The sequence below is a fragment of the Patella vulgata genome, chromosome 1, assembly GCF_932274485.2.
Source record: "Patella vulgata chromosome 1, xgPatVulg1.2, whole genome shotgun sequence".
Lineage (NCBI taxonomy): Eukaryota > Metazoa > Mollusca > Gastropoda > Patellidae > Patella > Patella vulgata.
Window position 1 is genome coordinate 20,890,697 of NC_065879.2, and position 13,840 is coordinate 20,904,536.

General features: G+C 38.7%; 1 protein-coding gene across 2 annotated transcripts in view; it reads right to left on the bottom strand.

Moving 5' to 3' along the window:
* The window catches only part of LOC126816471 (leucine-rich repeat-containing protein 74A), a 29,260-nt gene that overhangs the window by 13,176 nt on the left and 2,244 nt on the right, over nucleotides 1-13,840 (bottom strand). The window contains exons 1-3 of one of the 2 annotated variants that reach the window (XM_050543091.2): nucleotides 11,044-11,111; nucleotides 2,187-2,508; nucleotides 1,107-1,282 (exon numbers count right to left, since the gene is read on the bottom strand). In XM_050543091.2, the coding sequence (XP_050399048.2) occupies nucleotides 1,107-1,282; nucleotides 2,187-2,487 (477 nt within the window). In that variant the 5' untranslated portion in view covers nucleotides 2,488-2,508; nucleotides 11,044-11,111. Of the gene's footprint in view, nucleotides 1-1,106; nucleotides 1,283-2,186; nucleotides 2,509-11,043; nucleotides 11,112-13,840 lie in introns of those variants that run through there. The other variant, XM_050543083.2, reaches the window with a different exon arrangement.

Sequence of the window (13,840 nt, forward strand, 5' to 3'; positions counted from 1 at the left end):
TTCTATTTTTCTCTTATTAGTGATAATTTCTATGAATTGTCAGATATCCTCTCGCAGTCTCACATAACAGCTTTTTGTCTTCGAAGAAATTATCAGCAAGCTAAAATTCGACCGTGTATCTGTTATCGCTCGTTACTTCAGTCGATCATATGTAAGGTTAACTCTTGTTTTCCATTTTTTTGTGTCACTTCCCGTTTCTTTAAATCGTCGTTACGCATATATCGTAGCAATCAATGATCACTGTGTTAGAATTATATTTGGAATGTGTTTCACCAGTTCTATCACATATGCAACAATGGCCGACACCAACATTGTCCTTTAAGTGGACGGATCAATGTGGACTGTGCTTTAGATCATAAGGCATGCCATTAAATCAAGTGTTATGTTATTGATCTCCTGGTTTCATCTCACTGATGATCCATGTGCACAGGCGAATTATATAAAGAGTGTACGTTAAACCCGAATTTTCTCTCTCTGGACTGAGAGTTGAATTTAGAAACGTTTAAAGTAGCTAAGTCCCTAACTCAATATCATCAAAAATCTTCTATATTGAAAACACGAATTATTTGTCAATTCAAATCAACATTGGTCTTGTGATCTTACAGGGAAAAGATGGGCTTCTGATATCCAATATTCAAGACAAAATAAACATTTTACCATTGGTACACGAATCGTGTACCATAATGCGTTTCAGAGTCATTTGGAACAAGGGACTCAAAGAACGGGGGGCTAGACATATTCCACAAGTCATGTCAAATGGTGACGCTATATTCTTATCTGGAGAGCATGCGCAATACATACCTTCGATGTGGACTGGAATAACCAGACGCTAAAGATTGCCATTCAATTGAGACTTCTGGCGTATTTCGCCAAACATAACCGATTAGAAATTACAGTAAAAACAGAAACGATTGAATGTAAATCAGTTTATATACATTGTACATTCATATCACATTATGATTTATATGCGTTGTGCCCCATTTGTGTCAATTTCTAGGTCCCAAATATTACCGATTTCGCCCCGTTAAATATTAAAATATGTATACATGAGACTAAGAAAGCAGAGAATGAATAATAAGTTCAAAATGAAATGTTTAATTACTTACCACTAGTGCCATGGATATTGCCAAGGTGCTTTTACATTCTAAACCATAAAATTGAAGGTCAAGGGCAGATCCTCGCTCTAGACTCCTCAGAAAATTTGATATAGTGCTGACACCTATCTTCCTACAAGCACGTTCATAGGTTCTTTTACCCGTCTCATCATAATTCGGCTTCACTTCTATAGAATGATACATTAGACATTATACATAAAGTCAACCCGAGTAATTCACGAGAAAATTGTTGCCTTTATCTACAATTACTTGTAAAAGTAAAATAAACTGTAAACAATTCAGTCGGTGTGCTTTACGTTCACATTAAATTAAATTTTCCCAGTTTAGTCCCCAAAATGTTGGAAAGAGTTCGTTGTTTGCACGACGAGGTAAAACCTCGGTGTTTTATACCTTCTAACAGCGTCTAATCGGAAAATGGATATCCCATGCCCACGGCTCTGGTATAGCAAGCTGCATGATATCTATCCGTCTACATAAGACCGAATGAAATGACCTAGTTTTTGTGGAGTAGACGTTGCCCCCCCCCCTTCACCCCCGCCCCCTCTCCCCTCTCGCTCTACCTCTCTCTATCTTTTCCCATGTCTCTCTCTATCATTATTCCATATATGTTACTTTCGAAATGAAATACTCTGTCTCTCTCTAAATAGGACGTGTGGTAAGACAAAAATGAAACAAAATGGGGTTTAACGTCCTGTTGTTCTGCTGGGCTAATGAAGACGGACATACGCCATGCAATATGTTATAGGGGAAATTGTGCCCGGGCAGCGACGCTATATCCTACTTTTATTTTGAATTCTAACTGTTACGGGTTATTTCACGTGGACGCCAATGTGTACACGGGACCGAGGTTTTTTTATGCCATTTCAACGTTGTCCCATGCCAGATCCTCCGTCCTACATTACTGACAAGGGGAACCACGCCAGATGAACTTTCTTAACCAACGCATGTGTGGAACACGGGACCTCCAGGTTAGCGATCCACCGTCCTATTCACGTAGTCACCGTGGCTCCCATGTGATAAGACAACTACAAACGAACAGAAGGGGCATTCCGGGATATTAATTTATCTTACCAGTAATATCAACGTTGCTTTCCATATCAGCAGAATTAATGATGTCATCAATTTCTGCGTTTCGCTGCTGTAAATGATGACTTTTCATGTCTATTGCAGGCAGTGTTAATGACGTGCATGTATATGTTTTTGATAATGCAGCTGTCACGGGTTGGATTTTGTGGTTTTTATTCGGTGCTTCTATTGCTGTTATAAATGTTTCGTCATTTTTATTTACGTCAGAGAGTTTGTCAATATCTTCTTCCAACTCATCGATAGATGTGATGGTGGAAAGCTTGGTTGTTCTTGCGGCGTGTGGCATGATACTATTGACTTTGGGAACCTGGAAGTAAAGACTGGCATTTATTCAGATTGCAGAGGACACAGCAACAAGGGAGATAAATGTAATAACACCCTTGTGGATGCAGACCACCATTAATTTCCCCATTGACTAAAATGTTAATTCTTGTCTCTTTGCCCGGCTCCAACTTTTTCCAAAATTGTCGTTGGGCTGAACCCTTTTCACTACAGACAGAGACACAAATGGTCAGGTCTTTGCTCTACACTATGTATGGGGTTTGTCAGTGAAAATCTAAGATACACAGACGTGATGTAGCATACTAAAACGATGTACCTATTCGCCGTACTTTCATCGTAACCAACCCATAGTTATATTTGTTATCAGTACACGAATAAATCGTGAATATTTGCCAAAACCTGACGGAAAATGTCAATTAAAACCCTCTTCTTCCATTTTATACCTAAAAATTAACACAAATGACAACGCAAAAGTGTGGGGTGCTATAACAATTTGTTGTGGCTGGATGGTGGAGTTGAATGGAGGTCGGCCTCAATGACAATGTGTGTCCTAACAGCAGAGAAATAATATATAAGAGAACACGTGACTCTCGAAATCAAATAAAGATGTTAACGTAAAGTAACTCATTATGTTAAAATGGAGTTGAGTATAAAATATTGGAATGGTGTATGACATACTATACTCTTCAGAAAAAGTCGGGGATATTGAAATGCAAATACCTATGCAGATTGTGATATGATAAATAATCATGGACACTTGACATGGTTTGAGAGTATGTTCACAGATGAAGAACTTATCGCCCCAACAGAACCACTGAGCTGCATGTGCGACACGCAATAGTGCCATGCATGTGGGAGGGGTTCATTGTCAAATTTGATACTGCAAGGAAGGGTTGATGAAAACTGCCGCGTGCTGGTTTATCCTATCCATGTTTGCTTTCCTATCGGTTCTTGCATAAGATTTACTGCTTTAGTGTGTTACGTTTAATTTGCAATGATACATCTTCAACATGATGAACGTCTACGTGCTATTGACATGCTTCAAATGGGTTCTACACAGCGAACAGTAGCCAACATGCTTAATGTGTCACAGTCTGTGATCAGCAGACTTTGGAACAGGTACCAACAAACACACAATGTTGATGATAGACCTCGTTCAGGTCGCCCTAGAGCCACTACACAAGCCCAGGATTGATACGTTCGTACACAAACGAGCAATCAGCTTCCTGTAAACTTGTACCAATTTACCGGAATTCGAGTTACAACCCAAACGATTAGAAATCGGCTACATGCAGCCCATTTGCATGCGGGTCGACCGCGTGTTGTGAGTCTATTAACTCGCCAGCACATGGCAAACAGGCGTCAATCGTGTAGGCAGCGTAGAAATTGGGATAATCGTCCATGGGCGCGTGTAATGTTCTCAGATGAATCCTGGGGCCTATTTCACGGAATTTTAAACAAGGTAGAATCCAAATTTTAGTAATTTGAGTGGATAATATTCGATTGATTTTAGTGCTTAGCCAATCAAAATTGAAGTATCTACTAAAATTTGGATTTTATCTTTAGTTAAAATTTCGTGAAACAGGGCCCAGATTTACTATGGATTTTACCGACAGGCGTTCTCGCGTTTGGAGGCGTGTACATGAGCGTCATGCTAACGTTATCGTCAGACAGCATGACAGATTCGGGCGTGGGTCTGTTATGGTGTGGGGAGGAATCACGAGCGCGGTGAGCACGGACTATTTCACGACACGAGCCCGGTGGGCACGGACATAGTAATAATAATAATAATAATAATGACTTTATTTCAGAAGGGTTGAAGATTAGGCTATGATAGCCTTTCCAACATCCTGCCCACCGCGCTCGTGTCGTGAATGACTATCTCCAGCGTCACCATATTGTCCATATGCCTTGGCCAGCCATGAGTCCTGACCTTTCCCATGTAGAGCGTGTCTGGAACATGATCGGGAGACGTGTTCGTCGACGTCAACGTCAACCAACAACACTGCAAGAATAGGCCGTGGCACTGCAAAAGGAGTGGGTCAGATTGCCCAAAATCGTGATTGGACGGTTGATTAGGAGCATGCCACGACGAATTGCTGAACTGTTTATGTTCATGTATAGGCAATTGTTCTATTAACATACACTGGTTACCTCTAATAAAAACAGCAGTGCATGCCGCAGTTTTGTATTGTTTCTGAATATCCTCTACTTTGTTTTAAGAGTACCATCAAACAATATATAAACTTGTAAAAACTGAAATGAAATGGGGTTTAACGTCCAACTGTTCTGCAGTGTGCTATGATGGAAATTTTGCCCTGACAGTGGCGCTACTGCCTACTATTATATCGAATTCCAACTGCCAAGGATCTTTAACGTGCACGCCAATGTACACACGGATAAACTTGTAAAACTAATAGGGTTGAAGTGATATTGTCCATTGGCAATCTACCTAAAAACATTTGTTTCATCTTGAGTAACATTTCTTCTGACAGTTGGTGCATATTATGAAATAATTTGGGTCATTGAAATGAGTTTCACCAACATCTGTGAGAATGATATATAGAACTTTAAAGGGGGCTGATGAATTGGGACAGACGTCTACCTAAAGGTATATTGCGTAATATTCAGTCTTTTGGATGGAGCATATTATGCCAGCAACTATGATTCATAGAAAACGTAAAGGGCTAAGTGAAGACTCCAGGGACCTGTCCTTATTCGACATAAAATGACTTGGGCATAGTATGTACTGTTCTTGTTCACTGAAATGAGTTTTGCCAGAAACTATGGTTCATAGAAAGCTTACAAGAGCTAGGCGTGAGGAAATAGGCATATGTCCTTCTTCGACATAACATAACATCTGTGAAATTGTGTTAATATATTGATCAGATTAAATCTTATTTTAGATAGTTGCATTTTATGGCTACAACAGTAATGTGAGATGGTGTATTTTTAATAGACCATAACACTGTAGCTTCAATTTTATTATACCTAGAATATGATTGGAATGGTTCTTTTTTTATCTCGTGTGTGTATCAGAATATGATTGCATTCCTTGTCAGCGATCATTTGTTTATATCTAGAATATGATTTAAATACATTTGTGATCATTTGTTTCACATAGTGCCCTATGAACTGTGATACCATTCACTGTGCAATTCCAGAGATATGAAAATGACATAAGCAGTTTTTTTTCTGTTTTCTATATTAGCCTACAGATATATGTCGTTCAAGTCAGAATGACCCACGTGGGATACTGTGGACTATTATAAGGTTTATCTGGCGGTTAAATGTATAATTTCACGATCGATTATTGTTAAAGGTCTTCATATCAAAACAAGATCGATATCCAATTATTTGGTTTGTTTGTGTTGTTTTAATGTCCATAAAGCTAACTATAACATATTCGCCTTTATAACTACATGTATCTATAACGTCGTATTTTATCTGATAAACGCTGAATATTCCCGGGGCTTACGCTAAATACCGATGCAGGTCGATAGCCAGACTAAAAATGTACGGGGGGGGGGGCAAGGGTTTCTGACGCCACCGATGGAGCTTTTCATGGCGCCGATGTACCTATACACTTGACGGTCTAAGGCGAACGACACCGCGGACGCACTCTCTTTGGTCTAGCCTTCACCCCCACCCACCACCTCCAGCAAATTTTGGAAAATGAGGTTTGTACCCGAGAAGAGGAACTTTCAACTTAGAGGCGGAAGTTTAATATAGGAGTATTATGATATTTGTATATGAACATTATAAACATTTGAAGTAAGGAATACGACTTTAGCCTACCTAATAATTTATGAGAAAAGCGAAAAGTTCGGAATTTAAAAATTATCACGCCTGGCGTGGGCTTGAATCAATCCATCATCATCGTGAATTAGACCTGGACAATTTTCAACAATCTCCAGTTGGCTTTGTCATGATAGATTTCGTCGTGGGCGGCCCACCAATCTAGGCATTATGAGGCAGCCCACCAATCATGCCGTTTTGGGCGACCCATTGATCAAGTCGTGGGCGCCCACCAATCATGCCGTTTTGGGCGTCCCACTGATCAAGTCGTGGGCGCCAAACCAATCTCACTCGACATTATGCATTATCTACAGACCGGGATGATGCAGCCCACCAATCATGCCGTTTTTGGCGCCCCATTGATCAAGTCGGGGGCGTTCAACTAATCTCACTCGACAATATGCATTATGTGCGCCCCGACAATCATATATTGTTATTATGGGCGCCCCTGCGGGGTTAGGACGCCCAACCAATCAAGTTAGGGTGTTATTCGTCTGGTTCATTATTAGGCGCCTCACCATTGACTTAGGGGCTCGTATCTCGTTGTGGGCACACAGCCAATGTCACCGGGCTTTATGGTGCGCCCATACTGATATGAGCACTTTGGTCGTTGGCTTCGTATTGCGTCCAATGGTAAGGGCGGCTCAGGCGCCCGTTGGAGGAGCCGATTTTTTCCGGGGGGGGGGGAGCAGCTGCCCCCCCTTGCCCCCCACTATCTAGGGACCGGCAAAGGCCAAGTGATAAAAATAACGTAGAATAACAACTGATAAAATATTCACGGGTAAATTACATCAATTCAGGCACTATGATTTCTAGATGAGAAATAAATTACACAATAATGGTCGTTTAACACAAATAAAAAGACAATTTTGTACGCTATAATAAAATCAATTTCATTCCATGGATTACCAATGGTCTCTTTCTTAAAGAGGTGATTCAGCCATTGCAGATGATTAGCTTATTATCGACGTATTGTCCTTGTACAACAGGGGCCGCGGTGGCTCAGTGAGTAACGCAATTGCTCACTAACCAGGAGAGATCCTAGTGTTGACAGAGAAAGTTCCTCATGATTATCCAGTCTGGTTTGAGGTCGTCAGTAGGAACATCGTCCAGTCCATCGGATGGGGCACCAAAAACAGTGTACAAGTTGCCGTGCACTTAAAAGACCTCTTGACATTTGGAATGCGATGAAAGATAAATGAAAATACCATTGTCCATAGCTCACTGCATGGCATATAAATTGATCCAAAATTGTCAAACTAATTGACGTTTTTGCTTCTACATTCGACATACAAATTTATGATAAAACCATTTACAGGTAATTAACTCGACTGAAATGAAAATGTAATTGCATACAGCTCGGTTTGTTACTTGTGGATATAGCGCTTGCAATTAAACCAATTTAACACTTATTGTTGACCTAGGTTCAGTCCTTTAACAGTGATCATTTATCAGTAAAGCTATGGTTTATTACGAAGGGAAATGGCACATTCCTTATCCTGTTTTGTAGCTTTCTATTACGCTGTTAGTTCTCGGCGATCGATGTAATAACCCCACTTATAGCGATTATTCCAGAGTTTATATTGACCAAGACTAATTGGTCAAGTAGACAAGATTATCAAGCTTTGGTTGTATTAAAACTACGGAGAGGAATATAAGACCCCGTGGTAAACATATTTTTGTAAATCTTAAATTGAAGAGTTACCAGTTCACGAGGAGTATACGAAACACGAAAAAACATCTGAAACATACTATAAGATATGTAATGAAATGAAATGAGATTTAACGTCCTAATGTTCTGCTTCTATTGGTCTAGATGTCCTACTGTTCTGCAGCGACTGGGCTAATGAAGAGGGGTATACCCCATACAGTGTGCTATGAGGGAAATTTTGCCAGGACAGCGGCGCTATGGCCTACTCGTAGTTCGAATTCTAACTATCAAGGGTTAATTTAGATGCACGCCAATGTGTACACTGGACCTCGGTTTTGCGTACCATCCACACGACTGTGTCCCTTGCCAGGTCAACCGCCTTACACAACTAAACTTTCTCGGCCTACGCAGGGATCGAACACGGGACTTTCAGATTAGCAAGCCAACGACGTACTCACTGATTTACAATAGCTCCCGTATAGCAAACATATCCGGTGTTGTTAATACAACGTAATAAAACACGGATTGTCCCGCTAACCCCGAACCAAGGAGAGTTGACACAAGAGATAAAAGGGGGTGAACGTCCAAACAACATAACACTATATCATTTCGGGACTAACGTGGTATCGCATGATTCATCAGCTGTCTTGTGTAACGCGGATTTTTGGGGTGAGAGGAATTCTAAACTTAAAGGACAATAATGGTGTCAGTCATTATCACATATTATGTGATAGAACTGGTTAAACACGTTCCAAATATAATTTTCACACAGAGATCATTGCTACGATAGATACGTAATGAAGGTTTCAACCATCGGAAGTGACGAACGCAAAAGGAAAACACGAGTTGCCCCTCTATATAACTGACTAAAGTGACGAGTGATCACATATGCACGGGCGAATTTCTGCTCACTAATAACTCCTTCGAAGACCAAAAGTCATTAGATAAGAGAGAACACGAGAAAAATAGAAATAGTCCGTACATTCTCTTGTTTTTATTCATTCTATACTTAATAGAAACATGGTTATGCACGGACTTTTTCTATTTTTCTCGTGTTCTCTCTTATCTAGTGACAACCCATGTATCGCCCATGTCACTTCAGTCAGTTAAATAGAGGAATAACTCGTGTTTTCCTTTTGCGTTCGTAACTTTCGATTGTTGAAACCTGCAATACGCATCTATCGTAGCAATGATCTCCGTGACAAAATTATATTTGGAACGTGTTTAACCAGTTCAATCACATGTGATAATGACTGACACCAATATTGTCCTTTAACCAACAATGTTCGGTAGGATTGAACCCGTGCCCCACCATCTACAGCACACCCGTCGTTATGTTATACTCATATTTAATTCCAAGCCGAAATTGTAGTTAAGATGTCAGTATCACATATATACATGTTTATAACATAATGTTAGTAGATCGTAGTGCCACCGTTTGGGCAAAATTGCTGCCATAGTACAATGCATGTCGTGTGTCCGTCTTCGTTCGTGAAGTCGGTGTTTAAAGTAGGACGTTAATCCGCATTTCCTTTCGATATATGACAGGTAAGCAATTAAATACATATCTGTAGGTAATTAGTCAGATTAGTGTGGATTGTCACAGTATTTATACTGATAACACCATACAAGGTCATTGTAAGACACTTATTTTCACGACTCACGACTTATTTCAATAAATAGGCCTTGTGACGGCAATAATAAATACTCTATTCTGAAAATAGTCCAATAAGTAGCTGTTGATATTAATTGAAAATGAACGGCGGTAGATTTAATTCCATGCATTAGCTTTGTACTTGCAATTGCTATTCACAATCATATAGGCAATGTTGTCAGGATATACATTTATTGGTATATTTTGGTGATATAAAATATGGTATTTAACGTCCACTCGACACAAACTTGGTCATTTCGGGACTAACCCACTCCTTGTCACGTGCAAGCGGGGACTCTACACCTAGCCACATGCCTAAATAACAGACAATATGATTTTACAAGCACGCGTTAAACCACTAGATCACCCAATCCCTAAGTGAATGCTTGAGCGTGGGACTTCGAGTAATCGAATTATTCGCTATCTAGCCAAAGTAGATTTTTAACGCGTGACAAAAGCAAATAATTCACCGTATGTCATTCTAAAAATGGCTGACGCACGTGAAACATCATGCCATTCTCACATAACCGGGATTGCAGTCCCATAATTATTGACCCTAGTACGAACGGAATTTGAGTTGAATTGTATGAAACTTCTTTGATTTAGGTTCAAATTAGTAATTTAGCTTGTAATGACTAGAATTTTCCTCGTCATGTATGTTTTTCCATTAGTTAAGGATACATTATGTAAGATTTAGATAAAGAGCTGACCATTATTGTTATAATAGATGATGTAAAACGAAAATATTGAAAATTTCATTCAAATTACTTCTTTCTGAGCCAAGTTATTACTGTTTGTAGTTTTGACAAGATGTGTGCACAGTGGTGACCAGGGCACTGGTATATTCGCTTTCCCATTTTTAAATTAAATTTTTAAATGGCGAACCGTTCTAATCTAGTTAAAATCTCGAGTATCCGATGCCATCGAGAGTTGATTATGGTCTTGTTTTGTTAAAAAAAAATATGCCTAATTAATAGTTTATATAACATTTCAGGCCTAAAGAAAGACCTGCAAAAGGCAGATTTAGCTCTTGCATAATCTATCTTTAAGAGGCAAACTACATTTACTTATTATTTTGTTTCGAAAGGGTAAACAGAATTTGGTTTGTTTACTAAATTTAGTTTACTATTTAGCTTAACGCATTGATAGTGGGCCTCCAAATTTGTTTTGTCTGAACACAATCTTGATGCTGTGCTTGATATTAAACAAGACATAATATTGACTTAAAATTTAAGCCCAATCCATCAATGTATTTTTGTCGCAAATCAAAGGGATTCAGTCATACTAAATTTAAATTAAAACGATCTGCCCAATCCATCAATGTATTTTTGTCGCAAATCAAAGGGATTCAGTCATACTAAATTTAAATTAAAACGATCTGAATCAGTGTTGGACCAGTGTGGTTCTATAAAAGACATAAATGTATCTTTAAGTATATAAAAAAAAGAAAAACTTACGAAAGTGTATAAAATAAGTTCCAAGTAACAACGTTTCCCGTCCAAAGTCACTGGCTAAACTAAACCACAGACAGGTGTACATGAAAGGTTATGACACTACTGGTATTTATACGCCAGGTATAAATCGATAGGATTATCCTTATGACGTCATGGTATATATTGTCCAGCCAGACTACAACATACGCTAAGATTAAATCAAATCTATATCCACAATAGTTAAAAATAGATGCTACTCACAATACCCTGTAGAAATTCACCTTAGAATTATTTTCTAGATATAATATAAAGTATGTAGTATATAATGTATTTTTTATGATTAATCGAAATAAAGCAAGAATATATAAGATACGAAGTTTGATATCGCCATAGAGGGGATAAATTCACCCAAGAATGAATTGTACATTCATGCATGGAATGAAATCGGTATACACTTCAATAGTACACAGTTAACAGTACTTATAACCACGTACATTCAACTATATCTACTTTGGATTAAATTTAATTCTATGAATATCGAGTATAAATTCTCCGACGAATAAATTTTATTATGAATACAACGATTGTTTTATTTCATGCTAGTCTGAATATACTAATAGATGAATATGCATGTTCAAATTTGACAATTCTAACCATTTAATATACGTAGCTTGCAACATTAGTCAAACATGTCCATTATTTATATTCGTAGCCAGCTAATTGAAGAACTATAGATTTGAAACTTGTGATTACGAAATATTGAGGGTGGTAAGATACAATAAGTTTGTAGACTGTTCGTATGTTGTATAAACTAATAACAATGTGTTATGTTTTACTTTTTATACAAACGAAAATTCAAATTTACGGCATTAAACATAAAATGTGTGAAAGTAAAAGAGCATTGTTTGCTCGGAGAGTATCAGGATGCCTCACGTAGGATGAGGTCGAGATGTTGGTTGAGAAAGTTCCCCAGGATTTACTAGCCTCGAGTACATTTGACAGCGGTGGAGTACGACGCAACAGGCCAGCAAGTGATTTGACAGCGGTGTAGAACGACGCAACAGGCCAGCAAGTGATTTGACAGCGGTGTAGAACGACGCAACAGGCCAGCAAGTGATTTGACAGCGGTGTAGGGCGATGTATTTCGGTTAGATTTTGTGAAGATTGTAGCTTTGATTAACTTGCGGGATTTAGAACGTGCTTGTCCAAGGAATTTATTTATAGAATTCTAAATCTAATTTAGTGTTGAACATTAAACAAACCGGCCTTAAGCATAGCTATTAATAATTGTTTGCTAGAACAGACATGGGGGCTTAACGTCGCATTAGCCTTGTTATTTTGCAACTAACTCAATTTTATAGTGGTTCTCTATTCGCATCTTCTAGTTACATGTATACATTAAGCCCGTGTTAATGTTTCTGTACAAAAACCAAGTTTGTGTAAAATAAACGACCTTGGATCAGGCTTTGTTAATATAGTTTCGTTTCTAATCTTTAAATAGACATGAACATTTATTGTCCAGGGAAAATCCTCAATTTCAAACAGGGAGTTTGGAATGGGTGGGTGGGCACAGGGGTATAGCACAGGAAAGGTGTATATAATTAATTCACGTGATACAACATTTTTAATCTTGGTAGTTGGTATATTTCTTTTTCTTTTTCCAGAAAACATAATTGGGTGTACTGAAGGAAAGGTGTATGTTTTATCTTAAACAACAGTTCTAATAGTGAATAAAAGATATTTACCTTATACAGGTGCAGCAGTAGATTAAGATCAACAGGTCTAATACTTTGGTTAATACTGGTATCAAGCAGCATGAGGGGGAGGGGGACTGATCTATACGACCCGGATCAATGATTATAATGCGTTAGGTATTATAATACATAACTATTACCATTATTGTTGGTATTATTATAATAAATTATAATAATAAATCTGGTTTTAAACCGTACTAACGGTCATTCACTGTGTAACATATTGTATGGTTAATTAGTACTTTACATACCGAGACTGCTTAATTGCGCTTGCTGCTGCTCAAAGTTTGTAGGTGTGACTCGGATATTAAGATATATTAACGATTTTTTAAGAGAATAATGCATGTATTTAAGTTCAATCTGATGGTGGGAGGGGGGGGGGGCTGGTGAAAATATGAAAATAATCATATTTATTTTCACTTTGGGATGGACTTTTAACTTTTAATTTTGGAATTATCCATTTCGTGGCCATCGGATATGTTTCATTTTATAGATATTTAGTTTGTTTATGTTTGTAGGAGGGGTTGGATGGTTAGCGCGTGCGCGTTGTATCATAAGCTCTGTCATTGAGTCATCTGGCGTGATTTCGATTCCCCGGTTGTACGCGACAAAGAGTAGGGTCGCCTATCCAACCTTGTGGGTTTTCTCCGGGTGCTCCGATTTCCTCCCATTGCTAAAGACCCCTACGCACAAGCGAATTATTGAAATTAAATTGAACCATATGTCGGTCCCAAAATGACATAATTTTTGTCGAGTGGACGTTAAACTCTCTCTCTCTCTCTCTTTCGCTCTCCCTCTCTCTCTCACGTTAAAAATGAAACCGGGTTTAACTTCCAACTGTTCTGCTCCGACTTGGGTGTGTGTGTGTGTGGGTGTGTGTGTGTGTGGATGTGTGTGCGGGGGGGGGGGGTAAGTAAGTGTGGTCAGGGTGTTGCATTTTGTAGACACAAACTCAACATCTGCTGAACTAGAATAATTCTGATGAAATCAACGTTCTTTGGATTGTTGTGTCTACCAATTAATCAACAGAATCCTACATCTCTCTCTCTCCTGTCCAGTTGCTCAAA